General features: G+C 58.0%; 5 protein-coding genes across 7 annotated transcripts in view; 4 read left to right on the top strand and 1 right to left on the bottom strand.

Annotated features, from left to right (window-relative positions):
- Positions 1–2,990, top strand: part of KMT2A (lysine methyltransferase 2A) — a 38,016-nt gene extending 35,026 nt beyond the window's left edge. Inside the window, exon 36 of one of the 2 annotated variants that reach the window (XM_065651877.1) lies at positions 7–2,990. In XM_065651877.1, the coding sequence (XP_065507949.1) occupies positions 7–282 (276 nt within the window). In that variant the 3' untranslated portion in view covers positions 283–2,990. The remainder of the gene's footprint in view (positions 1–6) is intronic. The other variant, XM_065651876.1, reaches the window with a different exon arrangement.
- Positions 2,991–3,084: 94 nt separating this feature from the next.
- TTC36 (tetratricopeptide repeat domain 36) lies at positions 3,085–4,018 on the top strand. Its single transcript, XM_065652177.1, is given in 3 exon segments — positions 3,085–3,396; positions 3,398–3,629; positions 3,719–4,018. Coding segments are annotated over 3 exon segments (678 nt in total). The 5' UTR covers positions 3,085–3,219; the 3' UTR covers positions 3,988–4,018.
- A 532-nt stretch (positions 4,019–4,550) lies between these two features.
- TMEM25 (transmembrane protein 25) lies at positions 4,551–6,216 on the top strand. The gene is given in 5 exon segments (XM_065652002.1): positions 4,551–4,998; positions 5,079–5,528; positions 5,600–5,869; positions 5,970–6,026; positions 6,143–6,216. Coding segments are annotated over 5 exon segments (1,299 nt in total).
- A 164-nt stretch (positions 6,217–6,380) lies between these two features.
- On the bottom strand, positions 6,381–10,337 carry IFT46 (intraflagellar transport 46). Of its 2 annotated transcripts, XM_065652003.1 has the most exons (11): positions 10,297–10,337; positions 10,020–10,229; positions 9,808–9,947; positions 9,273–9,347; positions 9,060–9,153; positions 8,821–8,949; positions 8,279–8,400; positions 7,884–7,950; positions 7,554–7,614; positions 7,381–7,466; positions 6,381–7,032 (listed from the first exon to the last, which is right to left on the bottom strand). In XM_065652003.1, the coding sequence occupies exons 1-11, from the start codon at positions 10,318–10,320 to the stop codon at positions 6,937–6,939; spliced, it is 1,104 nt and encodes a 367-aa protein (XP_065508075.1). In that variant the 5' UTR covers positions 10,321–10,337; the 3' UTR covers positions 6,381–6,936. The 2 variants fall into 2 exon arrangements, with proteins under 2 accessions (XP_065508075.1, XP_065508076.1); XM_065652004.1 differs by lacking the exon at positions 10,020–10,229 and having other exon boundaries at positions 6,382–7,032; positions 10,297–10,330.
- Positions 10,338–10,474: 137 nt separating this feature from the next.
- On the top strand, positions 10,475–16,786 carry ARCN1 (archain 1). The gene is made up of 10 exons (XM_065652147.1): positions 10,475–10,549; positions 11,298–11,561; positions 12,218–12,397; positions 12,625–12,830; positions 12,955–13,116; positions 13,354–13,519; positions 14,331–14,478; positions 14,697–14,805; positions 14,952–15,156; positions 15,246–16,786. The coding sequence occupies exons 1-10, from the start codon at positions 10,547–10,549 to the stop codon at positions 15,333–15,335; spliced, it is 1,533 nt and encodes a 510-aa protein (XP_065508219.1). The 5' UTR covers positions 10,475–10,546; the 3' UTR covers positions 15,336–16,786.
- Positions 16,787–16,794: the final 8 nt, after the last annotated feature.

Genomic DNA, 16,794 nt, shown 5'->3' with positions numbered 1-16,794 from the left:
GCGCAGGGCATCGGCTGCTACATGTTCCGCATTGACGACTCGGAGGTGGTGGACGCCACCATGCATGGGAACGCGGCACGCTTCATCAACCACTCCTGCGAGCCAAACTGCTATTCCCGCGTCATCAACATCGACGGCCAGAAGCACATCGTCATCTTCGCCATGCGCAAGATCTACCGCGGGGAGGAGCTCACCTATGACTACAAGTTCCCCATCGAGGACGCCAGCAACAAGCTGCCCTGTAACTGCGGCGCCAAGAAGTGCAGGAAGTTTTTAAACTAGAACTTCCCTCGGATGCAGGCGAGCCCGGGGGGACGGGGGCGAGCAAAGCTCGAGCGCGTCCCCCTGGCCGCGCGAAGGGGACGGGAGGTGGCAGAGGGGACGGGCTGGGCTCGGGGACTGGGCTGGCAGCCAGTTCTCAGTGAGAGGCCACATCTCCATGTCTCGCACACTTCCCCTCACCAAAGGCACGGGCCCCTGCAGAAGATCCCCGGTGTGATGATGTTTTCGCCGTTCTCGTTTCCCCCAGTGTTTGTTTCTCGGCGTGGGGCTGACGAGGGGGCAGGGGAGGTCAGCCAGGCATGCGGGAGCAGTGGCAGGTCCCACCCCTCTGTCCCGTGGCGCAGAGCACTGACCACGGGGTTCTCCTGGCGCGAGGGCTGTGGCAGAGGTTTGGTAGCGCCGTGGTTAGCCAGCTTTCCTCCTGGGAGAGGGGCTGCCCCTCCGGCCAGCACGTCTGCAGTTCCTCGTGTCTGCAAAACACTATTTGCGAGCACAGCGCAGGCAGGAGGGCGGAGGAGCTACGCAGCAGCCAGGAACGCGTAGGAAACGCACGGGCAAGGTTGAAACCAGCGGGTTCTCAGCGACGGGACCCGCTCGTCGTGGTGGGAGCAGCGCGGACCCTCCTCCCGCTGCCCCCAACACCCCGCGCAGGAGCAGCAGAGCAGCCCCCACCTGACACGTGGCAACATTGGGTTTTACTCAGTTCTGTTTACAGTTTAGTATTTAAGGTTTTATAAATGTAAATATATTTTGTATATTTTTCTATGAGAAGCACTTCATAGGGGAAAGCACTTATGACGAGGCTTTTTAAACAGTGGTATTATCCTAATTTAAGAGAATCTCTTTTTAATGTTTTTTTTATTTTCATAGGACGGTTATAGGAAATACCTGGCTGGACACAGTCTGATCCTTTCTCCAGAGAGGGGGGTACACTTTATTTTTGGTTTGGTTTTTTTTGGTTTTGGTTTGGTTTTTTAAACTCTCCTTCTGCCTTTTTGACTTCAGTAACTGTTTCCGGGAGATTTGGCTGGACCTTAAACTTTGTGTACCCGTCAGGATGGGGGCGGGAGGGGGACCTGCCCAGTGCGGGAGGCGTTTGGCTCTGTCGGAGGGACTGTCCGTGCCCCGCGCCCACGTCCTGCCTGCGCTGAGGGAGAAAAAACGGCACAGAACCGCTCCCGGGCGCTGCTTTTTGACTCCCCTGGGCTTGCGTGGGGCACCTGAACCCGCACCCCGAGCCGGGGAGGACGCACGGCACGGGGGGTCAGGGGCGCCCACTTTCCTCTCATTATTGCACTGCATGGCGATTTCCCGGCGATAACCATTGACAGACATGTCCAGGCGACGCTGCATTTGTTACTGACTTGATGCACTGACAGTTTGGGAACGCACATACCCTGCAGAGCCCCGAGCACGTCGGGCTCGGCCCCTCAGCCCCTCTCTGCAGCTCCCCCGGCGTCCCGAGCAGCCGCGTTCCCTCCCACCGGTGCCCGGTGCCAGCGGAGCCGCGTCTTCCCGGCCACGGGAGGAGGTTGGGGCCGGAGCCCCACGGTCCGGCCGTCTGTCTGCTTTGCTGCTATGGCCATGGCGGCCGCTGACACTGTCCATACCCGGGAAGCCGCGGTGGGGCCGGGGGACGTGGGGTGCGCGGCTTCCCCGCGTATGAATGTATATTTTATAAGGACTGACACAGATCATGGTATCTGAAAATACTGAAAAAAAAAAAAAAAAAGGAACCTTAGGGCGTTTATTTTTCTTTGTACAAAGCAACGTGTTGTTTTTCTAAAGGAAAAGCGGGTCATTGCAAAGGGCTGGGTATCTTTTCTGTCTGGTTTCCTTTCGTTTCCAAGCAATACCAGGTTCTTGGGCGAGACGGTCGTTGTGCAGAATCATGCCACTCACCCCATACTACTGCTCCACTCGCAAGGGTTTTATAGCTATAAATACTATATATATAGGAACTAATGTAGTGACGCACCGTGTAATGCAGCCTCGTTCAGTATCGGTCCACGGCTTTTACTTCTCTAACACTATAGCTAAGGATTGTGTTCCCGTTGCTCCCGCCGGCCGGGGAGCTCGTGTCCCCGGCCCCTCGTCCCCATCCGTCCCCGACCGCTCGGTTTCCTCCTGCTCCTCTCGTCCGGTTCTGAATGTCGGGAACCACCTGCATATGGGGCGAACAGTGTGCTCTGTGCTTTCTGGTCTCCTTACGAGGTACAGTAGCTTCGTCTATCAACCGACAACTATACTTGTGGTGTTTCTTTTATTGAACTTAACAGTCTCTTTAGTAAATACAGGTAGGTGAGTAATTGTTTCAAAAAAAAAAAAAAAGGAAAAAAAAAAGCTCTGCAAAGGCAAGGTTATGTTCTAGAAATACATTTCTTGACAACTTATCATGTGTAACAAATCTCTTCTTTTTTTTTTTCTTGTGTTCTTCCAAGCTTCTGGTTGTTGGTTTTTTTTTTTTTTTAAAAAAGAGGAAACGTGTCTAAAGTACATCAGTGTTAACTCCCTGTCACAGGGAAGAAGGAAATACTTTAATAGTTGAAAAAAATGCTGAAAGCTCTGCAAAAGACTGAATGTAAAAAAAAAAGTGTAAATAGTTGTAAAAAAAAAAAGAAAAAACACACAAAAAAAACAAAGGAGTTTTTAAACATGTTTATTTTCTATGCACTTTTTTTTATTTAAGTGATAGTTTAATTAATAAACATGTCAAGTTTATTGCTGCAGAGGGTTGCTCTTGGTTTCTTCTTCAGGGTGAGAAGCTGCTTCCCGTGTCCCCTGGAGCCGGGGGGGACATGGGGGACACTGGGGCAGCACGGTGGGTATCAGTGGCACGGGGTCACCTTGGGAAGCCGTGGGTTGGGGACAGGCCGAGCAGCGCGGCCGGGTGAACATTAACCAGCGAGGCCGCGGGGTCCTGGCACAGAGGCCACCATGGCCACGGCGAACGACAGGGCCGTGCTGCGCACCATCCTCAACCCCGACAGCCCACTCGGGGATGTCCCCGCGCCGGACCAGGACGAGGAGGATGCCCAGGAGGACAAAGGTGAGGTAACAATGCGCTGGCACTGGTGTGGGGACACGCGGGCAAGGGAGCGGGTTCCGCTCCCAGGGGATCGTGGTGTGGCCATGGGCTCTGCTTCATGCCGCCGCAGAGGAGCTGTTCACGCCGGCGCTGCTGGAGCAGGTCCGGGACCTGGAGCTGCAGGGGGTTTCTGCTGCTGAGTCAGGGGACGTGAGCGCGGCGCTGGAGCGGTTCAGCGAGGCCATCCGGCTGCTGCCTGAGCGCGCCTCAGGCTACAACAACCGCGCACAGGCCCTGCGGTTGCGCGGAGACGTGGCAGGTGAGCGGCACCGTGGCGGTTGGGTCACGGGTGGTCCCACGACACCCCTGGGTACTCCCAGCCCCCCTGACCACTCTGTCCCCGGCCAGGAGCCCTGCGGGACCTGGACACGGCCATTCGCCTGAGCCGGGGCCGCGGCCGCACCGCCTGCCAGAGCTTCGTGCAGCGCGGGCTGATCCACCGGCTGCAAGGGCACAAGGAGGACGCCCAGCATGACTGGGAGCGGGCAGCGCAGCTGGGCAGCCCCTTCGCGCGGCGGCAGCTCGTGCTGCTCAACCCCTACTCTGCGCTCTGCAACCAGATGCTCGGCCAGATGCTGGGGCGGCTGCGCAACCCCGGCAGCACTGGCAACGAGTGAGACAGGCAGACACCGGCTGACGCGCTAGGGATGGGGAGCACTGAAGTGCTTTGGCTTTGTCTGGGCTCTGCTCCACCCCCAATAAACCTCCTGGTGTCCCTGGTGCTCCAGCTCTGCTTGCAGCGTTTCTCTGGTTACGGTGCGATTCCTGTGTGTGCACAGGTGATGGGCTGAGCAGGGTGCTGAGCTGAGGAAGGGAGGTGGGGGCACAGGGAGGTTCATCCCTGCCCTGGCTGGGTGCTCTCTGGCCACACTCGGGGCTATCAAGGTGGCAGGACTGACCTGCCGCGGCTGCACGCATCACCGGCTCTGCTCAGGGATGGCGGCTGCGGGGCCAGGGACCGCCCCTGTGCCGCATGCACAGCCCTGCGTGCCGGGCCCCGTGCAGAGCCGCACTGCGGGCCGGGCTGGATGCAGCGGCGGCGATGCTGCAGGTAAGGGGCAGCCTGGCCGCGTCGTCCGGCCCCACTGCCTTGCGGGACACCAAGGGCTCAGTGCAGGGACGGCACCGTGTGTCCTGGCTCCAGCTGCCTCTCTCATAGCGCTGAGCGTAGCGTTGTGCCATGGGGTGTCCCAGGGGCTGCCCGGGGGCTGCCCTTGCCCGCCGGCTGCTGCTGCTCAGCCTCCCGGCGCTCTGCTCGGCAGGTGAGGCTGCAGTGGGGTCTGGCACACAGCTCTGGCAGCAGCACTCGCTGCAGCTCTGACCTGCCGTGGGCTCTCCAGCAGGACTGGGGGAGCTGGGTCCCACCATTGACGGGCAGGCACTGGTGCTGTGCACGCTGCGGGAGGGAGACAGCCGCAGCTTCACCTGCCAGACCCCCCGGCCGGCCCCCGGCGTCACATTGCTGTGGTACCTCGATGGCCAGAGGCAGGAGGCGAACTGCTCAGCCACTGATGCCGCCAGCACCATCACTCTCACTGCCCAGCGCAGCAACCGCCAACTCAGCTGCTCCCTGATGGACGTGAGCTCTGGGGAGACTCACAATGCCTCCATCCTCCTCGACGTGCAGTGTAAGGTCTGCGGCACCGGCCAGAGGCGCGGGGAGGGCGTGTGGGGCTCTGAGCAGGGCTTTGACCTGTGTCGATCACAGCCGGAGCAGGACAGCATCTCACCAGTCCTGTGTAAATGTGGCTATCGCGTGCTCCTGGGGAGACAAATCCTGCTCCTGGCTGTGCTGCCCCTGTCCCTCCACCTGGCTCACTGCCTGTTTGTTGCCCAGATAAGCCGGAGATCCTACAGGCAGACGCCCACTATCAAGAGGCCGAGGGCACCGGGCTACTCCTGCTGCTCTTCGTGCTAGTGCGAGCCAACCCACCCGCCAGCATCACCTGGGTGGCCCCGGATGGGCAAGTGATGGCCAACACCTCCGAGTTCCTTCTCCTGGGCACCACACACCACCCGGGACTAGCCAACCACTCTCTCCATGTCCACCTCGGCAGCGTGGCTGCCAACTTCTCTGTCAGTGCTGCCAACAGCGTGGGCGTCACCACTGCAAGCATTGCCACCGCGGGTGTCACCACCACCTCCCTCCTGCCCACAGGTAGGTCCCGGGGGGTGGGCGCAGAGCAGGAGCCCCGCGCAGGATGCTGAGGGTCCCCGCTGCCCGTGCAGGTCTGCTGGACGCCCGCGTGGAGCTGCCCCTCCTGGGCGTTGCTGTGGGAGCAGCCCTGGCACTGAGTGCCCTGGTGACCCTGGGCTCCTGTGCTGTGGGGCTGGTGTGCCGCCGCGCCAAGCCGGTGCCAGGTGCAGAGCCAGAGGGAGGGAGCAGCCTGCTGTGCCACGGCTCCAGCTCCCAGCACCCTCGGGGCACATGTCTGCCCCGGCAGAGCCAGTCCCTGCCGCCCAACCTGCGCCTCGGTGACCTCGCGCCAGAGCCCAGAGGTGAGACCCCGAGGTGCCAGCGCAGAGCGACCTGCGGGGCCACAGGTCCTGCCTGGATGAGGGCCACATGTCCTGATCTCACCCCTTTCCTTCCTCGCAGCTTCTCCCGGTGAAGAGCAGAGCACGCAGCCGGGGCTGCAGAACTCCCTGGTGCTCAGCAAGCTCGGTGAGAGGGCACAAGCGGGCAAGTGGCCCTGAACGCTGTGCTGCGGGGACACCAGCCTCCGCAGCCGCCCCAGACAGTGACAGCCACATGTTCTCTTTGTCCTACAGGTTTTGTGCAGCTCCCCATGTCCGGGCGCATCTACAAAGTGCCCAGCGTGAGCAGTGACGAGATCTGGCTGTGAGGCGCAGTGCCCGCGAGCCGGGGTGGCCCGGCCCAGGTACGTACCCGTCTTGGCAGAGGCGCAGCCTCGACTGTGCAGTAACCTGCACACTGCAGGTCCCGGTAGCTGCGCTGTGAGCCAAAGCATGTTTTTATGTAGCCCGTGCACTTTACAAATGAGACTATTAATTTTCCTCTCTGCCCCACCACAGCTGTACGGGCAGCAGCGCAGCACAGGCCGCAGGGTTGTCCAACAGTAATAAACAACACTCGAGTGTCCGTGTGGTGCCGCGCTGGTTATTTCTCCTTGGCAGCAGCTTTAGAATACGAAAAGGGGCTCAGGACTACGGGGCAGAGGAGATTTGAGCTCCCAGATCAGACCAGAGCACATAGTGGGCAGAGCTCGGTGCTGTGTCTGAGCACAGAATTTATTCCTGCCTGATGTGGCACTTGTGCCATGTGCTCAAGGGGCCTCTGCGCTGCAGCGTCTGCGGCACAGGGACCCTGTTGTTGGGAAAACCTGGTTTAATGCTGAACCACTTGGGGACAAGTCAAAAAGGGAGTTATTAGTAATAGCTGTGATGAGTAAAGTCCTACTCTAGGAATGCAGAACAGCTCAACAGCGTCTGCAAACCCAGGGTGGCTGCTGAAGTGTGCGCATCATTGCACAGGCTGCTCTGGGCAAATCCTGGTGTCCAGAAGCAGATGTTGATCCAGGAAAGGCGGGGTTTAACGCAAAGCTTCAAGCAAAGCTCAACACCTCCGTGTCTGCCGCTGGCGCGGGAGGGTTGGATGGCGGGCTGTGGCCCTTCTCCCCATCAGCCAGGGGCTTGAAGTGCTGCAGGGAAAGACGCGTTAGCGCAAAGACACGACCGTCGTGTATCAGAGCACAGGCAGGGTGTATGAGCACACCATGTCTGCTCCGTATGAGCTCTGTGGTCACCCTGACTGCAGTGGGAAAAGCCTTCTAGGCTTATGGACTGTTAAACAACACGGCATCCCAGCCTTGTGGCACGTTGGAGGCTCCTGTGTGATGTTGAGGTATTGTGGCAATGCAAAGCTCAGAAAATGTTCTTTGGAGCCCTTTGTCGTGGCCACCAGCCCTTTACAAACCCCCATGGCACAGCGAAGCCCCACGCAGGGAGAGAAGCTTTGCCCAGAGCTCCTCCTGCCTAGAGCCGCTCACCTGCGAGTTCTTGAACTCAGAGTAGAGCGAGAAGAGGACGTGCAGGGGCTGGATCCGGCCCTTGTGCACGGGGATGTCCAGGATGGCTGCAAGTGAGAGCAGAAGCATGAGGGCGTCTGGGCTGCACGCCCCACGCGCCCGCAGCTCGCGCCCGCAGCAGAGTTCCCGCTTACCGCAGACCATGTCGACGTACTCAGCCAGGCCACAGCTCATCTCTGCGCTCGGGAGACTGACCTGGAACAGATGGGGCCATCAGCACCACTCCCGTACGGCAGCAGCCCGAGAACGCACACCTGTGCCAGGCTGAGGGCAGGCCCACTGGGCAGCAGCCACGAATTCGGGCATCAGGCTGCTCCCCATCTCTGGTGAGAGAGACGTATGAGCAGGAACAAACCTGACGGGGCTGCGGGCAAGGAGCTCACAGCAGAGCAGGAACCCAGTTTCATGGAAGATGTTTCTAACGTCACGCACTGAGGTAACTGCCCATTGCTCAGACAACGTACCTTTCCCAAGAGTTCCTCAAACTCCGGTGACCATTCCTGCATGAGGGTCTCGATGTCGGGCATGGGCCTGCCAGGGAAGAAAAAAAGCATAAACTTTGGGATCACACACAACCAAAATGGCTTCACACTGCCAGAGCGCTGCAAATGGGACATTCAGATTTCGCCAAACAAGCCTCAGCTTGGCAACTTGCAAGTTCTGTACGCCAGCTGTGAAACTAACCCAAGTGGCATCAGGAAAGAGAAGAGCAGAGAGGGAAACTGCCCCAAAAATCAGCTCGTCTTCTCCCTCTGGAAGGGATTTTGATGGTTTTACTTGGCGCTCTGAGGCTTTGCTCCTGCTGATCTGAGCTAACACGGCACGAGCATGTGCAAGGCAGAGCTGGCACGGTGCTCACCTGCTGTAATGCACCGTGGCGGGAGGTTTGCAGCGGTGCAGCTCGTTGATGCTCTCAATCCAGCTCTCGATGGCTTTGGGGTTCTTCTCTGCGTTCTCCAAGCTCTTCACTTTTATCTGCTGCTAAAAACAGAAAGATAAACCTGGAAGCACCTCGTGCTGTTTTGGGGCTTTTTTGTGAAGCCTGCGTCTGCTCCCGATTAACGTCGCATTTCCTCTTTCCTAGTTGCACTGCGCCAACTGATTTCTGCAGAGAGAAGAGCAGCTGGGAAACAAAAACGCCGAGTAAAAGCAGGTCCTGACCACCAAAAGGAAACAGAGCTTCACTTGAAGGAACCTGATCCAAAGTCTGCACCAAGACTGGCCTGAAGCAAGGCTTGGATCCACTGCAGTTTAAAGCTGCAGCTTAAAGAATAAGGTCAGTGTTTTCTGCTCTCAAAGCTAAGTTACCACTTGTGCTGCAACACTGCAGTCACACAGACAAAATGAAAACTAAAATGCAATGTTCGTGCCGCAGACAGCACACGGCAAGTGCCGACTCACGGTGATGTTGTGCTGCTTGGAGTTCTCCGTCAGCCACAGGGCCAGCACGGTGGGGTCCGACTGCTTGGTTGAGGGCTCGTCCAGCACCAACAGCCCCAGGTTGTCCGGCTTCCCGTCGGGACAGGGCACCTGCAGAGAAACACAGACCCCGGGTGAAACCCACCATTTAAAGCTCAGAGCCCCTCGCGCTGCCATGGCTTGTAGGGCAGGAGGGACAGCGGCGCCTGGAACAATTGCACCTTCAGGAACGCGTCGATGTCTCCAACCGCAGGAATAAAGTCTGGGATGAAAGGCTGCAATTTGTGCTCAATCTCGATAGTTTTGGGAGTGTACCTGGAGAAAAAAAACCAAACAAGGACACAGCGTGGGTGACTGCACACTGTCCTGCAAAACTTGCCACAGCAGTTGGCACAAAGGAGAGTCAAGAGTGGGCTAAAACCCCTTCAGCTCACCTCTTGATGTATTCAAAGAGTTCTTTGATTTCAGAAGATACGGGCAGGTAGTCATAGTCTGCTAGATCCAAGTCACTAAAGAGAGGAAGAGAAATGTGGGAAAAGATAAACATGTGGTGGGTTCTGTACCAGCAGGAACTGGGACCCAGCTCTGTGAGACCATCATGGAGGAAGAAGAAACGCTGTGCGGTGAGTCCTTAAAAACCCAGGAGAACCACTATTGGGCCACGTTTTGCCCCGGGCATCCTGGCCAAAACTAGCACTGGAGCAAGGGGCAGTTGCTTGTGATTGTAAAGGTGGTGAAGGGGATGTCAAAGCTGGGATCTGTACAGAGGCGCGTGTTAGGGCAACACCCGGGGGATTAGACATGGTTTTGGGGTTGAGAACAGTATGAGAGGAGGAGGATTATCAGATAAACAACGGGTGTGAGATGTTCCTGCTCGTTCTTGGCCATGGACTGGCAGCTTGGGCAGAGGTGGAGGTCGGTGCTGCTGGTAACGCCGGTACCGCTGGTAACGCCGGTACCGCTGCTCACCCGTCCAGCACGGCCCCGTGCTCCTCCGAGTCCTCCTCTGAGTCGCTTTCTGAGGAATCCTCCTCCGAGTCGTCCTCCGAGCCATCGTCATCGTCCTCGCTGAGAGCGCTGGGGGCCGCGGAGCGGGCCCGGGGATCCCCCTGGGCACCAGGGACCGGGTCACCGGGCGGCCGGGCCGGGCCCCGCCGGGCCCCGCGGGCCGCCTCACCCACCGTGCCGCCGCCGCCCTCCTCATCGCTGCTGTGATCGGCCGCGCCGCCGCCCGCCCCGAGCAGCCCCGGCCGGCGGGAGCCCCGGGCCCGGCCCGCGCCCCCCGCCCGCGGCGAGCGGGCCCCGGACGGCCTCTCCGCCGCGCCGCCCGCCTCCTCGGCCTCCGGCAGCTCCAGGCTCTCGTCGTACGGCTGGTTGTCGACCAGACGGGGCTGCGGAGAGCGGCGCGGTGAGGCGGCGGCCCGGCAGGCCCGGCCCGGCGCCCCGCGGCCCGCTCACCTCCGGCGCCCGCCGCGCCGCCATGCCGCCCCGCCCGCCGCGCCGCCGTCGCCATGGCAACGCGCCCGCTCGCTCGCCCCCGGCAGGCCAGAGCGGCCCGGCCCCCCCCGCGCCCTCTGGCGGGAGGGCGGAGCCGCCGGCCCCGCCCCGCGCGCCGAGCGTGACGCCGCTTCCGGCTGGGGACGTGGCTCCGGCGCCGCCATCTTGTGGGGTGCCCGAGCGCCGCGGAGGGAGCGGGAGCGGAGCAGCCATGGTGAGCGCTGCGGGCCCGGCGGGCTTCAGCGGGGCTTGGCGGAGCTCGGGGCGGCTCCGGGCGCGGCCCTGGCCCGGCGCGGGCCTCCCCGCTGGCCAGGCCCGGGCGCAGGCGGCGCGACTCCGCGGGGCCTGGCGGGGCCGGGCCGGTGCCAGGATCCGGGGGTCGGGGCTGGGCTGGGGCCGCGGGGCGGGCAGGAGGCGCTGGGCGGCTGGAGCTCCGCGCACGGGGCCGCTGCAGCTGGCTTAAAGGGCGGGGGTTGGGGTGCCACGGACGCCGGGCTGAGGCGGGCCCGGGAGCCGGCCCGTGCCGCCGTGTGCAGCGCTGCCTCCTGCCCGGGCAGCTGTGAACAGCAGCGATGGGGGGTTAGAACAGCGGAAGCCGCCCCAGCCCGGCAGAGCTAGTTAGGAAGCTGAGCTGTGAGGGAGGAATGCGAGGAGTCTGTAGTCTGAGGGGATGAGAAAACGCAACCTGGTAGGTGCCTCATTACCTGATTAATGTTGATGCCATAACTGAAATGCCCAGAAGAGTCATTAACGGGCTCTGATTAATACAAGTGCCGATATTTTATTCACCATAAACGTGGGGTTGGGAAGAAGTGTCAGATTTTACAGCATTGCTGTGTTTAGTTGTCAATTGGGGCCACGCTGACCAAAAACTCAGGACCCCTAAGCCTCCCCTGAAGTGTTTGGGGGGATTTGTTACATTTTGTGTGTGAAACGCGGCGCTCCCTCTCTCCCTCCCGCAGGTGCTGTTGGCAGCGGCCGTCTGCACCAAGGCGGGCAAGGCCATCGTGTCGCGACAGTTCGTGGAGATGACCCGCACCCGCATCGAGGGGCTGCTGGCCGCCTTCCCCAAGCTCATGAACACAGGCAAGCAGCACACGTTCGTGGAGACCGAGAGCGTACGCTATGTCTACCAGCCCATGGAGAAGCTCTACATGGTCCTCATCACCACCAAGAACAGCAACATCCTGGAGGACCTGGAGACACTCCGACTCTTCTCCAGAGTGGTGAGGAGCCGGCGCCCGACATGGGTTTGCACGTGCGTGGCCTGAGAAAGCGGCATTAGGAGGAACCCGGTGCTGAAGTGCTGGCTGCTGCCACCTGGCAGCTCAGTTTCCCAGAGCCCCTTCCTGACCTGGACGTCAGCTCGGGAGTTTATGTAGTATTTTTTAATTATATGTAAAAAAATCATTGATTACATTTCACCCAGTGAGACCAAAGGGGGCATGTTGTAACTTTAGCATTAAATAGTCTTTGTATTCTTAAGACAACATCCACAATCCTTCTTAAAATAACGTGACGTTAGAGTATATGGTTGCTAGAAGTACAGCACTACTTTATCTGACCAGCGAGTTTCTCCAATGGTTTTCATGCAAGTGAATGATATTCAGGAACACACTCCCCTCAGTGTGTGTTCAGGTTCCTCTGAGTTAGTGTCACAATTAAGCTAAGAGGTTGTTTAAGTATTTTAGTGTAGAAAAGCTGATGACAGCAAAACTTCATCTTTTTGCTTATCAACAACGTAAAGTTGTGAGAAGCAGCTCAGTGGAGCGCTGGTCTGGTGGAGGGTCCAGCGCAGCTGCATTGTCTGGGGATAGCAGAAAGAAAACATTTGTACGGTCTTGTCTATGGATACTCCTATAAAATGCTTTCCCCTGCCTAGATCCCCGAATACTGTCGGGCTCTGGAGGAGAATGAGATCTCAGAGCACTGCTTTGACCTGATTTTCGCCTTCGATGAAATTGTTGCCCTGGGCTACCGTGAGAACGTCAACCTGGCACAAATTCGGACCTTCACCGAGATGGACTCGCACGAGGAGAAGGTGTTCCGGGCCGTCCGAGAGGTGAGCAGGACAGCTGCTGCCCTATCTGGGAAACGCTGCTTGTTTTGTACAAAGATGTTCCTACGCTTTCATAGGGGGCATAAGATTATTTAGTGTTTCTGTAACCTAAGCCCCCATCTCTTGTTGCGTTCTTCTGTGGAAAGGGTTTATGAGCAAGCATGTTTAGTTCCTGTGCAGAGCGAGACTGAGAGTGCAAAGCTCTATTGGCTTCTTGTCTCTTCCTTCAGACGCAGGAACGTGAAGCAAAAGCCGAGATGCGCCGCAAAGCCAAGGAGCTGCAGCAGGCCAGGCGGGATGCGGAGAGACAGGGCAAAAAGGCGCCCGGGTTCGGCGGCTTCGGCAGCTCAGCCGTGTCTGGCGGCACCGCGGCCACCATGATCACCGAGACCATCGTGGAAACGGAGAAACCCAAGGTGGCACCGGCACCCACCAGGTGGGTGTGTTGGGAGCAAACGGGCTGCGTGGTCAGGATCGTGGGGCTACAGCGCTGAGAGAACCGAGGGAGGAGGAATCTGTTGCCGTGAACTGACTTGGAGTTTCTTGTGCTTCTTGTTTAGGCCTTCAGGTCCCAGTAAAGCCTTGAAACTCGGTGCCAAGGGGAAGGAGGTGGACAACTTTGTGGACAAGCTGAAATCGGAAGGAGAAAACATCATGACTGCTGTAGGCAAGCGCTCGACGGAGGCGGCCAAGGTTCTCGCTCCTCCCGTTAACATGGAGAGGTGGGTACTGCCCTCGCTCTGGAAACAGCTCTCTCGGTGATGCACGTGTTGCTTCCTTTTTAGTTGTCAGAACAGGCCTTTTTCCTGCTGTTTGGGTCTTCTGCGCTTGCTCCGCTTGTCGATTTTTAAAGCTGGTGGGCAAAATCTTGGAAAGCACAGCAGCCAAAGAGCTGATTGCTAATTTGTGAGATGCCAAGCACAGGACTTGAGATACTCACCCTTTTTTTTTCTGTCTAGTGTGCACATGAAAATAGAGGAGAAAATTTCCCTGACTTGCGGCCGTGACGGAGGGCTGCAGAACATGGAGCTGCACGGCATGATCATGCTGCACATTTCTGATGAGAAGTTTGCCCGGATTCGCCTGCACGTAGAAAACGAAGACAGGAGAGGCGTGCAGCTGCAGGTAAAGCCCATTTGTGTCTGTGCTGTCGAATGTGCTTTAGCTGTGTTCCTGTCCCAGCCCTCTCAGCAAACGCACTGAAATGGGAGTGGTCGCTGCAGCGCAATGCAGGGCCAGCTCACACTCAAGAGATTGAAGTTCACTTGAGAAATCTGCTCTCGTGCCCTTCCCATCCTGCCCCAGGCACTTTATCTGTGCGGTAGCGCGTGCTGGCATGCTGGCTGAGCTCACTTGGACTGTGCAGCAGCCCAGTGTGTCACTTGGGGCTCGTTTGTATGGTGTGAGCTGTAGTTGTTTAGCAGGAGTGTGAGAATTCAATTCCTGTGCCAAGAAGGAATCAGTTTATTGTCTAGAAAGCCGTTTCCTCTTGGGGTCGCTCGTGTCCTGTCACTGCTGCCTCTGAGACACTTCCTGGAACCGGAGCCCTTGGTGGCAGTCAGCAGCAGTGGCTTGGGAGGTTCTCACAGCTCTGTCCTCCTGCTCCTCCCTCTCTGTTGGTGTGCCCTGCTTGATCCCTGGAGATTGGGCTGCTTTGATATGCTCTTTTGCTCCCTCCTCCGTATTTAAATCGAGTTTGGCTCCCGATGCACAGACGCATTACGGTTGCTGAGGGAAGTGGTGTTTTTGTGGTTTCAGGGTGTGCTTCCCAGCATCATTAGGCTTTTTTCTTCAAGAGAAATGGCCATTTTGGGGCTTGAGGATGGTCCTTGAGATTTTCAGAGTTGTTACGGTTGTTGCGTAGGTCTCAGCGCGGGACACGCGTTGCTGCAGTCTGGTGCAGTGGTTATAGCCTGGGCATGTGTTCCCCTTGCAGACTCACCCCAATGTAGACAAGAAGCTGTTCACCACAGAGTCGCAGATCGGCCTGAAGAACCCAGAGAAGTCGTTCCCCATCAACAGTGACGTGGGCGTGCTGAAGTGGAGGCTGCAGACCACTGAGGAGTCCTTCATCCCACTCACCAGTGAGTGCGAGCGCGCATTGGGATGGGTGGAACAGCCCCCCTTGCTCATCTTGCAGCTGGGATACCAGGAGTTTGGGCACTTTGAAGCAAACAAAAATCTTTTCTCAAAGTCCGAATGTCTTGGGGATGACTCTGCTGTGCTTCTCAAAGCGCATCATCTTTTGGGAGCTTTGTGCGGGAAACCTGTGTGGCTGAGCAGGCGGTTTCTGTGCCCACAGTTAACTGCTGGCCGTCGGAGAGCGGGAACAGTTGCGATGTCAACATCGAGTACGAGCTGCAAGAGGAGAGCCTGGAGCTGAACGATGTGATCATCACCATCCCCTTGCCGTGAGTAACACTCCTCGTCCGGGCAGCACTAACGAGCGCCGGCTCAGATCCCGCTGGCTCCTTCCCTGGTCTGCTTTGCCGACAGGCTTGGCAAGTGTTTCCTTAGCTCAGTGCAGTGAAGCTCTCATGGCTTCTTGTTGCTCTAGGTGTGGTGTCGGCGCCCCGGTGATTGGGGAGATTGATGGTGAGTATCGCCATGATGGCCGGAGAAACCTCCTCGAGTGGTGCCTGCCAGTGATAGATGCCAAAAACAAGAGTGGCAGCCTGGAGTTCAACATAGTGGGACAGCCAAACGACTTCTTCCCAGTGCACGTCTCCTTCGTCTCCAAAAAGAACTACTGTAACATCCAGGTACGGATGGAAGCACTGGGTTGGTTCTGTGGTCGTGGCTGCCGTGGCGTCGGACAGTGCCGAGCTAACTCTGCCTGTTGCCTCTACAGGTTACCAAAGTGACCCAGGTAGACGGGAACAGCCCTGTGAGGTTTTCCACTGAAACCACCTTCCTGGTGGACAAGTACGAAATCCTGTAACGCCAGCTGTGGGGAATCGCGAAGGAAGAAATTTTTAAATTAACAAAAAGAAAAAAAAAAAAGAGGCCGAAGTTTATTCTGAACGTGGGGAAGGTCGCAGCCCCCTCTCTGCTACGACGCGTGGCTCTGTCTGCCGAGTGCAGCGTCCCTGCATCACAGACACTTCTGGCAGAAAATCAACATGCTCTGGGGGAAAGGCCACAAATTCCTTTGGCAGATTTTGACCAGCCAGCAGAAAAGCAAGATCTCTGCAGAGAACCCAGGTTCGACACATCCCCTTCTCTGCGAAGGCGACCAGAGCTCGGGCCCAGAGCCCACCAGACATCGTTCTCGTCCTTTCAGAAGCGTCATGCGCTGTCCCCTTCTTGGTGCTGCCGGTTTAATTTCTCCTTGGGCTTCAGCTCTGGTTTCTGTTGGTGAACGTGGGCATTGTGATCCGGTGCGTGGGAGCACCGGCTGCTCCGGCCCCTTCCCTGGGTGAAAGCAGAGCGGCTGGACGTGGTTTCAAAGGCAGGGGGTGGGAGGAGGGACTCGGGGCTTTGCTCCCTCGGCCCTGTGCGGTTCCCACTGTCACTGGGACACAGTGACCCTGCGGCACAGGGAGAGTGTCCAGAGCACCTGTCCTGTGCTTGGGCTCGCTGTCTGCCACAGCTGATCTTGGGCCAGGTTTGGGGCCAGTTTAATGAGGTTAGAACCAGCTGTGTGTCCTTGGTGTGGCCCTTTGAGTGTGTGGGGAGGCTGAAGGCTTTGCCTGCTATGGTGCGAGCAGCTGTGGAGATGGTTACTCAGCCTGTGCGTGCAGACCTGCCCAAACTGGTATTTTCTCAGCTCTTGGGGACACAGGAGAAGGAAGCGCTGGTTTGCAGAAGACCTGGGCTGATACGAGCGTGGGCAGCACTGCTGTGGTGTGTACTGTCCCAAAGCTGTTCCTCCTCCCGCACCTCGCAGAGCTGAGCTCCCTCCAAACTCATCTCACCTGTGGGGCTCAGGGCTTGTCTCTAACGGCTTCACTGGCCACCAGTGAGCTCTGCTGCTGCCGAGGTCCTGAAAACGCCCTAAAACCACATGTACTGTGCTCCCCAGAGCCTTTCTCGCTCCCCACGGGCTCCTCTGCCAAGGCAGTTTGCAGCCTCTCCCGTCGGCAGCACTGAGGGAGATGTGCTGGGAGAGCAGGCCCTTCCCTGGCCGGGTAGGCAACAAATCCTGTTAATTAACTCGGTCGTGTTTGGGAGTTGCTTGTCTGTACGATTTTAAAATGGAGTCGAGGTTAGTTCAAGCACCCAAGGAGCTTTTTTTTTTTTTTCCTTAAATTCGTTGAATGGTAATATTTACACCGAGCCGAGATCCCCCCCTTTTTGTAACCCTGTGTGCTCCTGGCCTAGGGATAGAGCACATTCCAGTGCACCCGGAGATCCGCGTCTGTAATCAAATAAAGCCTGTTGGGAAAGGAACCGGCTGA

Source organism: Caloenas nicobarica, chromosome 26 (assembly GCF_036013445.1).
Source record: "Caloenas nicobarica isolate bCalNic1 chromosome 26, bCalNic1.hap1, whole genome shotgun sequence".
Taxonomy (NCBI): Eukaryota; Metazoa; Chordata; class Aves; order Columbiformes; family Columbidae; genus Caloenas; species Caloenas nicobarica.
This window is presented reverse-complemented; position numbering and strand designations above follow the sequence as displayed.

Bases quoted from the DNA above. Each gene is read 5' to 3' on its own strand.
- ARCN1 (XM_065652147.1), top strand. The intron at 12,831-12,954 runs GTGGGTGTGTTG...CTTCTTGTTTAG, and splicing joins GTGGCACCGGCACCCACCAG to GCCTTCAGGTCCCAGTAAAG. The intron at 13,520-14,330 runs GTAAAGCCCATT...TTCCCCTTGCAG, and splicing joins GGAGAGGCGTGCAGCTGCAG to ACTCACCCCAATGTAGACAA.
- IFT46 (XM_065652003.1), bottom strand. From the start codon at position 10,320: ATGGCGGCGCGGCGGGCGCCGGAG. The intron at 7,615-7,883 runs GTACGTTGTCTG...CATCTGTTCCAG, and splicing joins TTGAGGAACTCTTGGGAAAG to GTCAGTCTCCCGAGCGCAGA. The intron at 7,467-7,553 runs GTAAGCGGGAAC...TCTCACTTGCAG, and splicing joins GTACGTCGACATGGTCTGCG to CCATCCTGGACATCCCCGTG.